Source organism: Euleptes europaea, chromosome 21, assembly GCF_029931775.1.
Source record: "Euleptes europaea isolate rEulEur1 chromosome 21, rEulEur1.hap1, whole genome shotgun sequence".
Taxonomy (NCBI): Eukaryota; Metazoa; Chordata; class Lepidosauria; order Squamata; family Sphaerodactylidae; genus Euleptes; species Euleptes europaea.
The window spans coordinates 13100010-13119754 of NC_079332.1; the positions used below are offsets into that span (position 1 = coordinate 13100010).

At 49.7% G+C, this 19745-nt stretch overlaps 2 protein-coding genes across 2 annotated transcripts in view; one reads left to right on the forward strand and one right to left on the reverse strand.

Moving 5' to 3' along the window:
- Positions 1 to 3150: 3150 nt before the first annotated feature.
- NUDT1 (nudix hydrolase 1) lies at positions 3151 to 5335 on the reverse strand. The gene is made up of 3 exons (XM_056866417.1): positions 5184 to 5335; positions 4592 to 4737; positions 3151 to 3323 (listed from the first exon to the last, which is right to left on the reverse strand). The coding sequence occupies exons 1-3, from the start codon at positions 5333 to 5335 to the stop codon at positions 3151 to 3153; spliced, it is 471 nt and encodes a 156-aa protein (XP_056722395.1).
- A 3607-nt stretch (positions 5336 to 8942) lies between these two features.
- The window catches only part of MAD1L1 (mitotic arrest deficient 1 like 1), a 383773-nt gene continuing 372970 nt past the window's right edge, over positions 8943 to 19745 (forward strand). Inside the window, exons 1-5 of the mRNA XM_056866622.1 lie at positions 8943 to 9327; positions 11406 to 11689; positions 11772 to 11828; positions 18646 to 18765; positions 19370 to 19510. Of these exons, the coding sequence (XP_056722600.1) occupies positions 8943 to 9327; positions 11406 to 11689; positions 11772 to 11828; positions 18646 to 18765; positions 19370 to 19510 (987 nt within the window). The remainder of the gene's footprint in view (positions 9328 to 11405; positions 11690 to 11771; positions 11829 to 18645; positions 18766 to 19369; positions 19511 to 19745) is intronic.

The window sequence follows — 19745 nt, forward strand, 5'->3', positions numbered from 1 at the left end:
GTTCTGAATCAAAAAAGGGGGCCAGGTATGAGATGCGGCATTGAGAGCCAGCGTAGCATAATGGTTAAAAGCGGCGGACTCTAATCTGGAGAACCGGGTTGGTTTCCCCACTCCTCCACATGAGCGGTGGAGGCTAGTCTGGTGACCTGGATTTGTTTCCCCGCTCCTCAAGAAGCCAGCTGGGTGACCTTGGGCTAGTCACAGCTCTCTTAGAGCTCTCTCAGCCCCTTATCTCGCAGGGTGTCTGTTGGGGGGAGAGGAAGGGAAGATTTGATTATCAGCCGGTTTGATTCTCCTTAAAAGGAAAGAAAGTCGGCATATAAAAACCAACTCTTCTTCTTCTACCCCAGGTGGTTCCCTTTTAAGTGGTCCTACATTTAAACAAATTACTGATGAAGTGCTTTTAAGGGCCGTTTGAAACCCGGCCAGTTTTCTGCATCATCTGTTGGTGTACATCAGATGGTGTACATTTACCCCCCAGGGGACGTTCACCAGACACATTCCTAAAAAGGCTGTGGCCAGCAGGCTTTTCCACATTCGGTGGTAGCAGAAAGTACCTTCCATTCTCCACCTTGATTGACATGTTTGGGTGTTTGTACGCATACAGGGAGGTGATGGTTAATAAATGACCACGGTTCTAGGGGACCGAACTAGAAACATAGAGGGGACCTTCCCAACAGAAGGTTGGAACGTCTTTCCATAGCGTGCCGCGATCAACTTTGTAGGTATTTGCACCCGGCCTTCCTTTTCCGTGAAGGATGCGGTTTGTTAAACTGAAAAGGGACGGATGCAGATGGGAATTTTTTGGGATCGCTGAGGCCGGTTTGGAAACCACCGGAGGAACTTCCAGCTAAAACGTACCTCTTCGTCTGCAGGGTCAAAACGCCAGCTCTGCAAACTCGCCGCAAAGGTTGCCTGGGAACAATTTCAGCTGGATCCGTGTATGTCGGCGACAAGATACCCCCGTTGTATTCAGCTGCAAAAAAAGAGCTGCGACTCAGTCCGCCACGGGGTCGGAAGGGGGTGAGATTCGGGGAGGAGAGGTCCATCAATTCAGAGGCGGCCAACCTGTGAATCTCAGTGCTAGAAGGCAAGGTTAGGGGGAACGCTTAGGCTGTTCCCTGTTTTGACCCTCCAGGGTTTAGCCACTGTATGAACTAAGAGGCTGGACTAGATGGACCACTGGTCTGATCCAGCAGCGCTCTTCTGAGGTTCTTATCAGGAGGAGGCCTCGACTTTTCCTTTATATGTTAACACAGTATATCTTTTGGGGAACTTTTATAATGGGTTTTTTTGAAAGTGTGAACTTCTTTCTTTGGCTAGAGCAGGGCTCCCCAACATGGTGTCCCCATAGCTGCTTTGGCGCCCCCCGACACCTTTCCTGGGGCCCACCAAGGTGGTTTTTTTTTTTAGAAAGTGGGTGGGGCCAGGAGGGGCATTTGCCCAGCAAGGATTCTGATTGGCCATTGGCGATGCTGTTGACTGTTTCTGGAGCTTTGGAGGTGTTTCTCTCCCCTAGTTTGAGGGCAACCGGATCGAGAGAGGGTCCGGTAATCTCAACTGACCTCAAAGAAAGAACTTTCTGCAGACAGATTCTGAAAAGCTGAATTCCTGGTCTCTACTTCTCAGGCAATGCCTTTGCTAAGCAAAAAGTAGAAGAGGGGATGCTTTGTTCCCCCCGCCGTCCCCCAATCTCTTTGGAGTTTGGCAAATTTTGGAATAGCCAAGGTTTGTAATGCGGTGTCTTCTTCCCACAGTGCTTTGCACAAATAGGAGCATTTTTTTTTAATTTTTTAAAATTTTTTTGATGAAGCACTTTATCAAACTGCAGGAATCAGAGAACGCATTACCGCAGCTGGTAGACATCAAAATGTTTACATTCCTCTCCCGAAAAAGCAATTCTATCAACAAATGTTAAAAAAAAAATCTGTATTTGTAAAAGATGCATAAAAACTTGTATTAAAAAATTATTTCAGTTATACATGTCTGTTACTATGAAACTGGTGTTAGTAAAGGTGGGTGAGTCCACAGAAATCTTCAGAGTCCAAAGCTGTTTGACGAATGGAGTGTAAGAAGCATGAATCAGGATTGAGCTTGAATTTGTAAACCGCATAGACAGTTCATTCCTGGGAGTATAAGGTGGGTGAGTGAACATGAGCAGGCTTCAGGTATCTGCTTTGAATATTTCTGGAAAACTCTTCAAATGACAAAATTAAACCCCACGGACTCTTTCCTATTCCACTCTTAAGAATTTACATTTTAGGTCTTTTTATAAAAACAACTCCATATTGGTTTGGTAAAGAGTGGGAAAGAAGGGAATTTCATTTGTAATAAAATTTCCCCACTGAGTATTCATGGCTGTCTCTCTGTGTTTATCAATGACGAATGGTATTCATGTAAAAAAAAGACCTCAGGTTGCCAACCTCCAGGTGGTGGCTGGAGATCTCCTGCTATTACAACTTGTCTCCACTTTGGCCATTGGACTCTATGGCATTGAGGTCCCTCTCCTCCCCAAACCCCGCCTTTCTCAGACTCCACCCCCCAAATCCCCAGGTATTTCCCAACCCGGAGCTGGCAACCTTAAAAAGATATGAAAACACAATTCCTGTGGTTAAGGCCAGCAGCTGGAATAGGAAATAATTGGTGTCCCAGTGTGGTGTAGTGGTTAAGAGCGGTGGTTTGGAGCGGTGGACTCTGACCTGGAGAATCGGGTTTGATTCCCCCACACCTCCACATGAGCAGCGGACGCTAATCTGGTGAACTGGATTTGTTTCCCCACTCCTGCACACGAAGCCAGCTGGGTGCCACTCTCTTTGAGCTCTCTCAGCCCCATCACCTCACAGGGTGTCTGTTGTGGGGAAGGGAAAGTGATTGTAAGATTGAGTCTCCCTTAAGTGGTAGAGAAAAACGGCATATAAAAACCAACTCTTCTTCTTCTTCTTCTAATTTAATTTTTTATCTCACACAGGCAGCCATACAAAAGAAGTGCCGTCTATGGTTCTCTTCCAAACACTTTAATTTTTGCCTGCCTGCCGTCCACCGGTGACACAATTAATTCTGTTTTATGCTGGAAATGAATAGCTCGTCCCTCACCCGCAACGCAAGAGGGCGTTCCGGATTGGAGGGCCCCTGGAGTTCTTTCCCGGCCGATTAGACCTCTTCCACCTCTTGCAAGGAGTACTCCAAGATGGTGTCTTCCCCCTCGAACTTAAAATACCCGACAAACAACTTCTTTTGGAGGAGCAGAGGAAACCAATAGCTGTCGTCCGGCCACATGTCCTTGAAGGGCACCTGGTCCAGTTCAAACCACTGTGGACGCATTTCTGCAAAGGGAAGAAAACAACATAATAGATTAGAAGAATATGCCGACTTTCTCTACCACTTAAGGGAGACTCAAACCGGCTTACAATCACCTTCCCTTCCCCCACACACAACAGACACCCTGTGAGGTAGGTGGGGCTGAGAGAGCTCGAAGACTAGCCCAAGGTCACCCAGCTGGCTTCGTGTGTAGGAGTGGGGAAACTAATCCCGTTCAGCAGATTAGCCTCCGCCGCTCATGTGGAGGAGTGGGGAATCAAACCTGGTTCTCCAGATCAGACTCCACCGCTCCAAACCACCGCTCTTAACCACTACACTATGCTGGGTTCCCCTCCTTGAAAAAAAAGGCCGAAAGAAAGGCTGGGGAGAAAAGAGGGATATAAATAAAGAGAATACATAAATGCATGTGTGTAACCAAGAGGGATGACAAGAAAAAGAAGAGTTGGTTTTCATAAGCCGCCTTTCTCTACCTTTCAAGGAGGATCAAACCAGCTTACAATCACCTTCCCACAACAGACACCTTGTGAGCCAGCAGGGTGGTGTGGTTAAGAGCGGTGGTTTGGAGCGGAGAACCGGGTTGGTTTCCCCACTCCTACACATGAAGCCAGCTGGGTGACCTTGGGCTAGTCACAGCTCTTTAAGCCCCACCTCCCTCACAGGATGTCTGTTGTGGGGAGGGGAAGGCGATTGTAAGCTGGTTTGATCCTTAAGTGGTATAGAGAAAGTCAGCATATAAAAACCAACTCTTCTTCTTCTTGTAGGTGGGGCAGGTGAGCGAGTTCTGAGAGAACTGTGACTAGCCCAAGGTCACCCGGCAGGCTTCATGTGGAAGAGTGGGGAATATAAATTGGTTCTCCAGATTAGAGTCCACCACTCTTAACCACTACAACATGCTGAATGATTTCCGTCTAGACATTAGGAAGAATTTTCTAACAGAGCGGTTCCTCAGTGGAACAGGCTTCCTCGGGAGGTGGTAAGCTCTCCTTCCCTGGAAGTTTTAAAGAAGAGGTTAGATGGCCATCTGTCAGCAATGCTGATTCTGTGACCTTAGGCAGATGATGAGAGGGAGGGCATTTTGGCCATCTTCTGGTCACTGGGGGTGTGGGGAGGAGGTAGTTGTGAATTTCCTGCATTGTGCAGGGGGTTGGACTTGATGGCCCTGGTGGTCCCTTCCAACTCTATGATTCTATCATTTGGCACAACTCGGTCTGGGAGCAAAGACACTAAGGGCGACATTTTTCATTACCTTGCCGCTTTTTAATGGCGGTCTTACCGTCGCTTTCTGCGGGCTCTCCTTGGAAACTGTCAGCTCGGAAGAGGTGGACTTCCATCAGCTCTGTGTTGCCCACGAATTCGAAAGTGATCCGGCCCACCTTCTCCAAGGTGTCCACCGTCAGGCCGCACTCTTCCTGCAGCTCCCTGATGGGAATGAGCAACTCGGAATGAAGGAATGCGGAATGAATGGGCAACGCGGAATGAAGGAATGCGGAATGAATGGGCATGAATGGGCAACGCGGAATGAAGGAACGAGTTGATGGACGCGTGAAGCTGCCTTCTACTGAATCAGACCATCAGTCCATCCAGATCAGTATTGTCTACTCAAGACTGGCAGCTGCTCTCCAGGGTCTCAGGCAGAGGTCTTTCACGTCACCTAGTGCCTGGTTCCTTCAGCTGGGGATTGAACCTGGGACCTTCTGTATGCCAGGCAGATGCTCCACCACTGAGTCCCTTCCCTTTGCCTTATACTGAATTAGACCCTTGTCCCATCCAGGTCAGTATTGTCTACTCAAACTGGCAGCAGCTCTCCTGGGTGTCAGGCGGAGGTCTTTCACATCACCTACTGCCTGGAACTGATCTGAGCTCACCTCCTGGCCGCTTGCTCGATGGTTTCTCCCGGCTGTGCCTTCCCTCCGAAGCCGTTCCACCGCCCGGCGCCAAAGCCACGTTTCTTCATGCCCAGCAGGATTCGCTGGGGCTGCACCACCAGCACGAGCGTGAACAGCTTGCTGGTGAACATGCTCGGCTCTCTCTGCAACGGGAAGGATACCATCAGGTGTGTGATTGTGATGAAAGGCAGGTCTGCAGACAGTGAGCTCAGTAGGACACTCGAAAGTGTCCACAGTGTTTTGTGCGGGCCCTAAGAAAATGTAGTCACAATTCTCTCTGAACTCTCTCCGCTCCATCTATCTCACAAGGTGTCCGTTGTGGGGAGGAGAAGGCGATTTTCAGCCGCTTTGAGACTCCTTAAAAAGGTAGAGCCAAGCGGGGTATAAAAACCAACCCTCTTTCTTTTTCTTCATCCCCACGCACCAATTTCACTCCAATGCAGTCATCCTATTGAAACCGTGCAGAGGAAATGCGTCCTTGTGCTGCGCTTGTTTTGTTCTAAGCCCGCGGAAGTCAATGGGCTCAGACTAGGCTTGCCAACCTCCAGGTAGGGCCTGGCTATCTCCCCAAATCACAGCTGATCTCCAGACTGCTTAGCTCAATCCCCCCAGAGAAAACGACAGCTTTGGAGGGTGGGGCTCTAGGGCATTTTCAAATACTTAATTCATCGCTGGGAATACATAATGTGGTAACCCCCAAAATCAAACGACAAAGTTTTTTTATATGGTGCGAACGTAACAAAACAACATGAACGTACAAGTGCGTGCTAGCCGTATATACAATGGTCAAGCAGCCCCATGTGCGTGTGTGTAAAGTGCCGTCAAGTCGCAGCCGACTTATGGCGACCCCTTAAGGGGGTTTCATGGCAAGAGACTAACAGAGGTGGTTTGCCAGTGCCTTCCTCTGCACAGCAAGCCTGGTATTCCTTGGTGGTCTCCCATCCAAATACTAACCAGGGCCGACCCTGCTTAGCTTCTGAGATCTGATGAGATCGGGCTAGCCTGGGCCATCCAGGTCAGGGCAAGCAGCCCCGTAGACGGAGGAAAATGTTCATATATACAAATCAATGTTCATATATACAAATCATATATACAAATCAAATGCAGTGGCGTAAAAGCCTGCTTACTGGAGGTTGGCCAGCCTAGCTGGGACTGGATGGCACTTTGCGCGCGCACAGTGGCCATAGCCCCCACTGCTGAGCTCCCTCCCCTCCCCAAACCCCCCTCCCCAGGCTCCATACCCCTTCCCAAAATACCTCCAGGAATCTTCCAACCCAAAGTTGGCAAGCCTTCCCCGGCTCGACTTTGCCCAGCCCAGGATTGCAAAGGATCCCGCCGCTCTGGGCGGGGACAGGCACGGAGCCGCTCTCCCCATTGGGCGGCGGAACTAGAGGGGCGGGGCCCGGTTTCCGGCCGGGGCGGCTGGGGCGCCGGACCCGATCTGGTCCGTCCGCTATAAGGGTCCCCCGGCTCCCGTTCCCGGAAGTGGTGGTGGTGGCCGGCCTTGGGGGGGGGCATGATCCGGTGAGCGCCTCGGACTGTCTTCTGTTTCAGAGGAGGGTGGGGGTCGCGGTTGGGGCCCCCAGCTGGGGCTGGGGGGTGGCCCAGGCCCCAAGGCCTCCATGCGCTCATCCGCCTCGTTGGTACAGCTGAGGGATGCCAACCTCCAGGTGGGGCCTGGGGGTCCCCCGGAGTTACAGCTCGTCTCCAGGCTGCAGACATCAGTCCCCCTGGAGAAAAGGGGTGCTTTGGAGGGGGGCTCTATGTAGGGATGCCAACCTCCAGGTGGGGCCTGGGGGTCCCCCGGAGTTACAGCTAATCTCCAGGCTGCAGACATCAGTCCCCCTGGAGAAAAGGGGTGCTTTGGAGGGGGGCTCTATGTAGGGATGCCAACCTCCAGGTGGGGCCTGGGGGTCCCCCGGAGTTACAGCTAATCTCCAGGCTGCAGACATCAGTCCCCCTGGAGAAGAGGGGTGCTTTGGAGGGGGCTCTATGTAGGGATGCCAACCTCCAGGTGGGACCTGGGGGTCCCCCGGAGTTACAGCTAATCTCCAGGCTGCAGACATCAGTCCCCCTGGAGAAAAGGGGTGCTTTGGAGGGGGGGGCTGTATGATGTTTGGTCCCCCTGGAGAAAAGGGGTGCTTTGCAGATTGGACTCTATGATGTTTGGTCCCCCTGGAGAAAAGGGGTGCTTTGCAGATTGGACTCTATGATATTTGGTCCCCCTGGAGAAAAGGGATGCTTTGCAGATTGGGCTCTATGAGATTTGGTCCCACTGAGGTTCCTCCCTTCCTGCAGTGCCAGCCTCCAGGTGGGACCTGGGGATCCCCCAGAGTTACAGCTCATCTCCAGGCTGCAGAGATCAGTTTCCCTGGAGAAAAGGGGTGCTTTACAGATTGGACTCTATGAGATTTGGTCCCACTGAGGTCCCTCCCTTGTTTCAATGCCAGCCCCCAGGTAGGATTGCCAACCTCCAGGTGGGGCCTGGGGATCCCCCGGAGTTACAGCTCATCTCCAGGCTGCTGAGATCAGTCCCCCTGGAGAAAAGGAATGCTTTGGAGGGGGGGGGGGCTCTATGATATTTGGTCCCCCTGGAGAAAAGGGATGCTTTGCAGATTGGACTCTATGATATTTGGTCCCCCTGGAGAAAAGGGGTGCTTTGCAGATTGGACTCTATGATATTTGGTCCCCCTGGAGAAAAGGGATGCTTTGCAGATTGGACTCTATGATGTTTGGTCCCCCTGGAGAAAAGGGATGCTTTGGAGGGGGGCTCTATGTAGGGATGCCAACCTCCAGGTGGGACCTGGGGGTCCCCCGGAGTTACAGCTCGTCTCCAGGCTGCAGAGATTAGTCCCCCTGGAGAAAAGGGATGCTTTGCGGATTGGACTCTATGATATTTGGTCCCCCTGGAGAAAAGGGATGCTTTGCAGATTGGACTCTATGATGTTTGGTCCCCCTGGAGAAAAGGGATACTTTGCAGATTGGACTCTATGATGTTTGGTCCCACTGAGATTCCTCCCTTCCTGCAGTGCCAGCCTCCAGGTGGGACCTGGGGATCCCCCAGAGTTACAGCTCATCTCCAGGCTGCAGAGATCAGTCCCCCTGGAGAAAAGGGATGCTTTGCAGGGTGGGCTACTCTGTGGCATTGTCCCCCCGCTGAGGTCCTTCCCATCCGACTTATGGTGACCCCTTTTGGGGTTTTCATGGCAAGAGACTAACAGAGGTGGTTTGCCAGTGCCTTCCTCTGCACAGCAACCCTGGTCTTCCTTGGTGGTCTCCCATCCAAATACTAACCAGGGGTGACCCTGCTTAGCTTCTGAGATCTGACGAGATCAGGCTAGCCTGGGCCATCCAGGTCAGGGCCATATTATCCTACATGGAGATAGATCACGATGGGTAGCTGTGTTAGTCTGTCTATAGCAGTAGAAAAAAGCAAGAGTCCAGTAGCACCTTAAAGACTGATAAAATTTCGAGCTTTAGTGATATTTTCTTCAGGTATCTTCAGATACTTGAAGAAGTGAGCTGTGGCTCACGAAATCTCATATCCTGCCAGAAATGTTATTACCCTACATGAATTGAAAATGTTTCCTAGAACATGCTCCTGTAATGTGTGGGGCAGGGAAAAATCAGTAGCGAGAATCAACAGCAAATTTTTCCCCACTGGAGAACCCCTGATAAACTTCTATGTTCCCCAGCACAACAGCTTGAAGATTGATTTAGAGAAACAGAATCGGAAGCATGACAAAAATCCAAACTGACTGGTGTGGATTCTTAGACACCCCCTCCCCCAATGTCTTGTGCCCGTCCGGCAACACCAATATTTTCTTTCGTAGGTATCGGAGGTTACCAAGCCTTTTGCTTCAGGGCTCCCAACTCCATACAGCGTCGCGATGCCTGAAGAGCAAAACAGGGGCAGAGCAGCGTTGGCTGGAGCGACACTTCAAGGACCCGTTTGTCAAGGAAGCCAGGCAGCAGCACTATCGTTGCCGGAGCGCCTTCAAGCTTCTGGAAGTGGATGACAAACACGGCATCCTTCGCCCGGGGCTTTGTGTGTTAGACTGCGGCACGGCCCCCGGAGCTTGGGCTCAGGTGGCAGTCCAGAGGGTCAATGCGGCTGGTTCGGGTGAGTGCGTTTTGAAAGGGGAAACGAGTCAGGGGAACCCCTTTCCTGGCATGGTGTAGCGGTTAAGAGTGGCGGTCTCTAATGTGGAGGACCGGGTTTGATTCCCCACTCCTCCACGTGAGTGGCAGATGCTAATCCGGACCTCATCGAGTGAACCGGGTTGGTTTCCCCATTCCTACACGTGAGGCAAGCTGGGTGACCTTGGGCTAGTCACAGTCTTCATACTCTCTCAGCCTCACTTACCTCACAGGGTGTCTGTTGAGGAGAGAGGAAGGGAAGGCAATTGTAAGCCAGTTTGATTCTTCTTAAAAGGTAGAGAAAATCAGCATATAAAAACCAACTCTTCTTCTTCTGCTTCTTCTTTCCTTACATTTCCCCCTATCAGTCTTTTAGTTTAACACCTTACCCTCACTTGCTAGTTGGCCTCTCCTTTACCTCTCTTCCCTGTTCTCCCTGTATATTTCATATTGTATATTATAAGCTCATTGAAAGCTGAGTTAGTGTCTCTTTTTTGCCGACAAGACTCTAACCTGTGATATTAGGGTTGCCAATCTCCAGGTGGGGCCTGGGATCTCCTGAAATTATAACTAATTTCCAGGTGATAGAGATCGGTTCCCCTGGAGAAAATAACTGCTTGGGGGGGGGGATCTATGGTATTAAACCCAGTTCAGGTCCCTCCCCTCCCCAAACCCCACCCTCCCCAGGTTTTGCCACCTCCAGATAGTTCTCAATCCGGAGTTGGCAACCCCACGTGATCTCCACTGATGGCGGACATCAGTTATCGACCACCATTCAACCCTATCCAAACGCCGTAGGGTTTTGTTGGGAAGGGAGGGGGAGCAGATGGGCTCTCTTTTCATCCTTGTTGGGGACTTGATTTAAAATCTGGATTTTCACCTCTGGCAAGAGATGGCCAGCACCGTCTCTCAGGAACTAGCTTTTAATTCATTAATGTCAGCGAAAATGCTCCGACAGCAGAAAACGTTATCAGCTGACTTTGGAGCGGTGCGCCCGCCCTACTAGACAGTGTGATAGATGAAGATTTCTGAAGTATTGATCATCGCAGAAAGGCCTGCTTTTAAAATAGCTCATTACGGGGGGTGGCTAAAAATAACCTTTATACTGGCGAGAATGGAGTGATACGCAGGGTGTAGGCGTTTGCCTGGCCGGACTTTGCCGGCACGCAGATGGATGGGGAGGCAGGCAAGCATAGCAGACGCCAGGAAACTTCCTGCAACGTGTCTTAAGGAGGGATTCGGAGTTTCTCAGCAACGCCATGCTGTCCTCAGTGGTTGCTCCACTAAACTGGGAAGGTGGCAGTTGGTGTTCGTCTCTAGGAAGCAATACTGGCCGGTTTGAGATTTATTATTTATTTGCAATATTACGCCCTGCCAAGGAAAGTCAGCCTCCCAAAAAAAACCACCCAAGATAACAGAGGCAACAGTCTAACACGACAGTTTTGACAGATACTGGAAGACAATCAGTGTAACTAACAAAGTGCAGTAGACTGTCACAACGCCATCGCGGTGGAGTGGTTAAGAGCGGCAGACACTAATCTGGAGAACTGGGTTTGAGTCCCCACTTCTCTACATGAGCAGTGGACGCTAATCTGGGGAACTGCGTTTGATTCCCCACTGCTTCACATGAGTGGTGGATGCTAATCTAGAGAACCGGGTTTGATTCCCCACTCCTCCACATGAGTGGTGGATGCTAATCTAGAGAACTGCGTTTGATTCCCCACTCCTCCACCTGAGTGGCAGAGGCTAATCTGGTGAACCGGGTTGGTTTTGCCACTCCTACGCATGAAACCAGCTGGGTGAACTTGGGCTAGTCACACTCTCTCAGCCTCTCCTACCTCACAGGGTGTCTGTTGTGGGGAGGGGGAGGGAAGGTGATTGTAAGCTGGTTTGATTCTTTCTTAAGTGGTAGAGAAAGTCAGCGAATAAAAACTAACTCTTCTTCTTCTGCTACTTCTTTTTCGTCCTTGTCTTCTTCTTCCTTGTCTTCTTCTTCCTCTTCTGCACATGAATCATGAATCATCCCATCCATGTTTTTGACACTGATTGCTTGTTTCCTAGATCAAGGCGCCCCCATTGGCTTTTTTCTTGGAGTTGACCTCCTTCACATTTTCCCTCTGAAAGGCGCCGTCTTCCTGCCTCATTCCGACATAACCGACCCGAGCACTCAAAAGAAGATCCAGGAGGTCCTTCCCAAAGGCAAGGCGGACGTCATCCTGAGCGACATGGCGCCCAACGCCACCGGGATCCGGGACATCGATCACCAGCGCCAGATTGGCTTGTGCTTGTCCCTCGCGGATCTGGCCCAGCGCATTTTGGCGTCCGGCGGGACCCTACTCTGCAAGGTGTGGGACGGCTCAGAAAGCCGTCGCTTTCAGAAGAGATTGCTGCAAGACTTTGCGGAAGTGAGAACCTTAAAGCCCCAAGCCAGTCGGAAGGAATCAGCTGAGATGTATTACCTGGCGAAATCGTTCAGACCACAGCGTTTAAAAAATGTGAATGATGGTGCCGGTGCTTAGCAAGGTCTCTTAGTTAAAGCCGCGGAAATTTCAGGGATTTGATCGCAACGGGCCCACGTGTGCCTCATTCTCTTACCAGCTGGCAGTGTTGCGGAAACTGAAAGGGTGTGGAAGGGATGAAATTAACAAGCTGTTAGGTCTGGCCAAGGGGTAACTTTGAAGCAGCGCGAGGGGCACTTTTTCAACTTTGTGGAATGGGCGGAGAGACCATCAGAATATACCCATCAACCCGTTTGCACCTCTGTAAGCTACTGACGAGGGCTCGTTGTTATCAGATATTGCTTGCGCGAAGTACCACTGGTCTAAACAAAAAAGAGCAATGCTGTGGAGTGTGGTTAAGTAACTTTGTATTTTAACAATGCTTTAAAAAATAACCACACCGCTTATACTGATTGTCAAGTTATTAGGAACGGGATTCCTAGTTTTAGGAATAATAAACACGTTCTACTCTGAAGTTTGCTTTTGTTTTTTTGGGAGGGGGATTCTGAGAAAGGACGCGGAGCACGTCAGATTTCTAAGATCATCCCTTACGTTTTGATCACAATGGGCAACCAAAGTATTTATTACAGTCCACGGCCAGCAAATACCAGCAAAAGTACAAAAATGGGAACATTATAAAAATAATCACAGAACACATCAGTCACGAATACAGATAAACATAATGTGTTTGACGAATACTAAAAATTAAATCGCCTCAAGGACTTGAGATAGATCACAATGGTCTGATTCAGTGTAAGGCAGCTTTATGTATGTTCATGGCTAAGAGGTTGTTCTGCCAAGGCAGAGGTTCTTTTGGATTTGGAGGCAATAAATAGGTAGGTGAAGGAAAAGCAATGCTTTACTTATAACACACAGCATTCAGCTTATAACACAAAGCATTCAGCTGGCACACAATATAGCATTTATACTTTGCTCTGCTCTGGTTTTACTCTGGTTTTACGCTTTACTCTGCTCTGGTTAGACCTCAACTAGAGTACTGTGTTCAGTTCTGGGCACCACAATTTAAGAAAGATGTAGACAAGCTGGAACGTGTCCAGAGGAGGGCAACGAAGATGGTGAGGGATCTGGAGACCAAGTCCTGTGAGGAAAGGTTGAAGGAGCTGGGGATATTTAGCCTGGAGAGGAGAAGACTGAGAGGGGATATGATAACCATCTTCAAGTACTTGAAGGGCTGTCGTATAGAGGAGGGTGCCGAGTTGTTTTCTGTTGCCCCAGAAGGTCGGACCAAAACCAGCAGGTTGAAATTAAATCAAAAGAGTTTCTTGTCTAGACATTAGGAAGAATTTTCTAACAGAGCGGTTCCTCAGTGGGACAGGCTTCCTCGGGAGGTGGTGGGCTCTTCTTCCTTGGAGGTTTTTAAGAAGAGGTTAGATGGCCATCCGTCAGCAATGCTGATTCTGTGACCTTAGGCAGATGATGAGAGGGAGGGCATCTTGGCCATCTTCTGGTCACTGGGGGTGTGGAAGGGGAAGGTAGTTGTGAATGGCTACACTGAACAGGAAAAAAGGTGCCATTCGCCTGACCCCTTCAACCAGTCACGGGGGAGTATCCATGGAACTTTCCAGACGAGGAGCAAGTCCCCCTCCCCTTACCAGATCCCCAGCTGAGTTGGGTGAGTCAGTTAACTGGCCTGAGAACATGTCCTGGAAGAGCTGGGTGTGCGTAATTGGGTAACCAACACCTGCAAGGTATGTCAGGGAAAGAGCTAATATCTATCTATCTATCTATCTATCTATCTATCTATCTATCTATCTATCTATCTATCTATCTATCTATCTATCTATCTAATCTCAGCCTGTTTTGTTATTTCAATTGCTGATTTAGCAGTGATAGTGAGTCTTTTGTTACCACCTGGAGGTTGGCAACCCTAACCATTCCATTACAGTGCAGTTCTATTTACCTGTGCATTTATCATTCCCTTTTGCAAGAAGAAACGGATGTTGCTTGGATTTGGCTCAACTCCCCGCAACCCCCATATTTTGCAAACCAGCCTCCATCCTCAAAAACCAGCGACCATCCAAAAAAAAAAAAAAACCCCTCCTGCATCCCCTGCGCGCCTCTATTCCCCTTTGTTTCATTAATAATTTTTTTTATTTTCTGCAGTGAACGGATCAACAAAAAACAACATAATAGCCATCATGAAAAGTAAAACAAGTCACATCTCTAATTCAACAATCAAATGACTCCCCCCTCTCCCTCTCCCTCTCCCATCTGAAAATAAATGGAATAAACTTTTGCAAACGGAGCCAGTCCCAGTATTGTTGCAATGAACCTGTTGCTGTCGGATCCAACGTTATTAAAGCAATACCTAATATAAAAATTAATGCAAAATAAGGTTTGCGCGCCTCTATTCGCGACGTTACGGCGGCGAGGGGCAGCGCGTGCGCAACGCCTCGCAGCCTTACGGTAGAGGGAAGGCATCGCCCCCCCCCCCGCCCGGTCTCGCGAAGCGCAGGAGGGAAGTCTCGCGAGACTTGGCGTCCCCGGGCAATTAGGGAGATGCAAGCGCGCGCGCGAGAGAGAGAGATGGAGAGAAGCAGCGCCAGCAGCGCGGAGGGCTGGGGCGGGTGAGTGCCTCAGAGCATGTCTAGAGTGCTTTCTTCCAGGAAGGCCCCCCCCCTTGCAAAAAAAGCCTCCCTTTCCCATTTATTTATTCGTTGGGTGCATTAAAAAAACATCCCCTGCTTTGCTTTCCTTTAGGGGGTCTTGGCATGCACTATTGTGCAGGCTAGGGACCCCTTCTTTGGGAGGCTCACGCTCGCCCCCCCAGCACCTGGGGCGGGTGAGTGCCCCTGAGCATGTCTAGAGTGCTTTCTGCCAGGAAGCCCCCCCCTTGCAAAAAAAGCCTCCCTTTCCTATTTATTTATTCGTTGGGTGCATTAAAAAAAAAACACACACACCCTGCTTTGCTTTCCTCCAAGGGGGTCTTTGCATGCACTATTGTGGCTAGGGACCCCTTCTTTGGGAGGCTCACGCTCGCCCCCCCAGCACCTGGGGCGGGTGAGTGCCCCTGAGCATGTCTAGAGTGCTTTCTGTCAGGAAGCCCCCCCCTTGCAAAAAAAAAGCCTCCCTTTCCTATTTATTTATTCCTTGGGTGCATTAAAAAAAAATCTCCTGATTTGCTTTCCTCCAAGGGGGTCTTTGCATGCAATATTGTGCAGGCTAGGGACCCCTTCTTTGGGAGGCTCACGCTCGCCCCCCAGCACCTGGGGCGGGTGAGTGCCCCTGAGCATGTCTAGAGTGCTTTCTGCCAGGAAAACAGCCTCCCTTTCCCATTTATTTATTCGATGGGTGCATTAAAAACAACAACATCCCCTGCTTTGCTTTCCTCCAAGGGGGTCTTTTCATGCAACATTTTGCACGTTAGGGACCCCTTCTTTGGGAGGCTCATGCTTGCACACCCCCCCCAGCACCTGGGGCCCAAACAATAAGTTTGGGGGGCGGTGGATGTTGCGAACCACGCAGAGGCGAGCAGCTGAGTCTGCCCTTTTGCGTGGCCTTTTAATTCACCTTTTAAATTTAAATGCCTCTTTGAGCACCATTGATAAGTCTGGAAGTGGTTATTTTGAGTACTGAAATGTAATCCCCATGTTTTATTTTTGATTAGGTTTGTTTTGCAAACTGCTTTGGGCAGGTTTCTGGAGAGGCGGCATAACACTTTGCCGAACGGACAAACAAACGCATCCTTTTCCCCCCAGGATTTTGTTCTACTGTTTTTCATCTTGTGAGTCAACTCAAAACATACACACACACACACGTATATATACACAGAGGGAGAGAGAGTCAAGCTGCACCTTGACTCGAGCTTACTAGCCAGCGACTCAAAATCAGAGTTTTGGCAAGGATGAGAGTCGTGCGATTTCAAGCAGGAGTGGAGAAAAATATGTCCTTTCCATGGTAGATATTTTAATTTTTCTTTTGAAAGGGGGTCAGGAGAACATAAGAACATCAGAAAGGCCCTGCTGGATCAGACCCAGGCCCATCAAGTCCTGCAGTCTGTTCACACCGTGGCCAACCAGGTGCCTCTAGGAAGCCCACAAACAAGACCACTGCAGCAGCACCGTCCTGCCTGTGTTCCTCCGCACCCAAAATAATAGGCATGCTCCTCTGATCCTGGAGAGAATAGGTATGCATCATGACTAGTATCCATTCTAACTAATAGCCATGAATACCCCTCTCCTCCATGAATATGTCCACTCCCCTCTTCAAGCCCTCCAAGCTGGCAGCCATCACCACATCCTGGGGCAGGGAGTTCCACAGTTTAACTCTGCGTTGTGTGAAAAAATACTTCCTTTTATCTGTTCTGAATCTCTCGCCCTCCAGCTTTAGCAGATGACCCCGTGTTCTAGTATTATGGGAGAGGGAGAAAAACGTCTCCCTGTCCACTCTCTCCAAACCATGCATAATTGTATAGACCTCTATCATGTCTCCCCTCAGCCACCTTCTTTCCAAGCTAAACAGCCCTAAGCGTCCTAACCGCTCCCCATAGGACAGTTGCTCTAGTCCCCTAATCATTTTGGTTGCTTTTTTCTGCACCTTCTCAAGCTCTGTAATATCCTTTTTTAGGTGTGACCAGAACTGTACACAGTATTCCAAGTGTGGTCTCACCATAGATTTGTACAAGGGCAGTATGCTATCAGCAGTTTTATTTTCTATTCCTCGTCTAATTATGGCCAGCATAGAATTTGCCTTTTTTACAGCAGCCGCACCCTGGGTTGACATCTTCATTGAGCTATCTACTACCACCCCAAGATCCCTTTCTTGGTCTGTCGCTGCCAGCACAGATCCCATCAGTGTATATGTGAAGTTGGGATTTTTTGCCCCAATATGCATCACTTTACACTTGGAGAAACAACTTGATTCTGGCCGGTTGCGAATCGCTGTGACAGCGCCCCGGATTGTGCCAAACATTTTACATTTCAGGAGAGCTTTATTTAGAAAATGTAGCTCTTGTCTCCTCCAGGCGACGTGTTTTGATTCGGCTCACCAAAGAAAAACAGTGGAATAAAATCCCGGAAAACAACAACGAACGAATGATCAATAATATCCCAAGCCGTGCAAACACAGCAGAGCCATAAAGCAATGTTCGGTGACGTAGAATGATATCTCTGAAACATCCCTCAAGCTAGAAGGTCGGACCAGAACCAACGGGTTGAAATTAAATCGAAAGAGTTTCCGTCTAGACATTAGAAAATTCTTCCTAACAGTTAGAGCAGTTCCTCAGTGGAACAGGCTTCCTCGGGAGGTGGTGAGCTCTCCTTCCCTGGAGGTTTTGAAGCAGAGGCTAGATGGCCATCTGTCAGCAATGCTGATTCTATGACCTTGGGCAGATCATGGGAGGGAGGGCATCTTGGCCATCTTCAGGGCCAAGGGGTCACTGGGTGTGGGGTATGTGTGTGTGTGGCGGGGAGGTAGTTGTGAATGTCCTGCACTGTGCAGGGGGTTGGACTAGATGACCCTGATGGTCCCTTCCAACTCTATGATTCTGTGATTCTAGAAGTGGGTGGTAATAATGGCAGAACTCCCCCCCCCTTTGGTAAAAATAAATGTTTCAGTCAAGCATCTAAAAGCCATCAAGGTAGGCGCCAAGCGGGAAGGCGAACATCTCTTCGAGAGCCTGTGTGCGGTAGTGGTTCGTGTTGGACCCAGGTTCGAGTTCCTCCTCCATGGAAGCTTGCTGGGTGACCTGGGGCCGACTATAAGCCAAACTTACCTCGCAGGGTTGTCATGTGGCTGAAATGGAGGTGAGGGGAATGATGTCAGCCACTTAGGGTCCCGATTTCGAAACAGGGTATATAAATAAGTTGAAGAATCATCTTCAACCCTCTGTGTATACAACTGATTTTTTTTTGTATTCCTAAGTACCAGCCCAATTTATTATTCTTTTAATTTATACCTGTCCCATGATTTATACTAGGGGTTGTCAAACTCCTTTGTTACGAGGGTTGGATATGACAGAAATGTCACTTGGTCGGGCCGGGCCATGTGTACCATACAATTAAATGCCAGGTACTGAAGATACAAGCTTTATAGAAGACCCAGGCAAAGCCAATTAATGATATTATTTTTTACTTTATTTTTTACTTAAAAATACGTGCTTAAAACAATAAAACTCGTACAGTATTTTCTTTTATTTAACAGTCTTTGAGCATTGACACCTTGACAACGAAGGCAGCTCTGACTCTTGAAAGCTCATAGTCCGAAAATCTTGTTGGTTTCTAAAGTGCCCCTGGATTATAATCTAGCTGTAGAAAATATGGTCCTACATAACCCTGAAGGCTTAAAAAAAAAAAAAGGAAATTGAGGCTGACTTCTAGAGCCTGAGAAAATTTATCAAGGCCCCGCCCAATGTGGAAGAGCTTTTGCCACTGTTTGCTCGGCGGGTGGATTGGTGGAGCCTCACTGGTGTGGCGCAGTGTACCTTCGCTGGCTGATGCGAACGGAGCGTGCGCCCCCAGCCGATGAGCTTTGACGCCCGAAAGATGAAACTCTGAAAATCTCGCTGGTCTCTTAAGGCGCTGCGCTAGCCAGCAATAAAAGGGAAAGGATTCAAAACGTGTTAAAAAAAAAAATCCAACTTATGTTGTCTGTTTGCAAATCTAGGCAGGTTTAAATCTTCAGGAATCTTTCCTTCTTGCATGCAAGCAACAACTTTCTCTGTCCCCAGATATTCCTCCAGTTTGGGAAGGCCGCTTTGGTTATAACTAGCCATGCGCACAAACTTTTCCCTCCTGAAAATTTTCATTATCCATTTTCTCCCCCCCCCCCCCCGCAGGAGCAAGGAAGACATGGAGGAGAATACGCTGGTCTTATCTGTGATGAAGCATTTAGACCGGGTGTTGGCTCCGGCCGCTGACCCGGCCCAGAGCTCTGTGCACGTGCGGTACCAACAGATGATGCGGGTAAGGCGCCTGCGCGATCCCTTCTCGGTCCTGTGTTCACGATACTACAGGTCCTGCCCCGGCGGCCATGCCGAGCCGGGGCAACGACCTTGCCCGTCGTAAAGCAACAGTTTCAATGGGGTTCCGTATTGTGAGCGAGTACGCCAGCGTGGTTCGGGCCAAAGATCAGAGGAGCAGGCCTATTATTTTGGGTGCTGGGGAACACAGGCAGGATAATGCTGCTGCAGTTATCTGGTTTATGGGCTTCCTAGAGGCACCTGGTTGGCCACTGTGCGGACAGACTGCTGGACTTGTTGGACCTTGGTCTGATCCAGCAGGACTTTTCTTACGTCCTTTACGTACTCCAGTTCAGTTGCCTAAAACAATTAATTCATTGTGTGTGCCCTTTTGGGCGGGGAGCTCGCGGTCATGTCCGTGTTTGGGATTGATGATGCCCTCCTAATGCCAGACAGTTCGCCGAGCCTCTCTTCCAAACTGGTTCGCGGGACTAGAATCCCTGAAATGTTCCCGAAGTCGTCTTTGAATCGTTTGGCAGGTGGCTACGGGTGTGCTGTTTGTGACGCATCTCTCCCTCCCTCTTTTGCCCTCCCCGCCGACGGATCAGGCCGAAGAGGAGGCCGAGCAGATCCATTCCGGGACACGGCTCTTGCAAGCGGAACGGGAGAAGATGCAGATGGAGCTGAGTCACAAGAAGGCCCGCATCGAGCTGGAGAAACAGGCCAACTCGCATGCGAGGAATTACGAGGTGGGGGCAAGCAGTTCTGCCAAGAGTTGGTTCTTCTATGCTGACTATATCTACCACTTAAGGGAGAATCAAACCGGCTTACAATCCCCTTCCCCTCCCCACAACAGACACCCTGTGAGGTAGGTGGGGCTGAGAGAGTGTGACTAGCCCAAGGTCACCCAGCTGGCTTTGTGTGGAGGAGTGGGGAAACTGACCCGGTTCACCAGATTAGCGTCCGCCGCTTATGTGGAGGAGT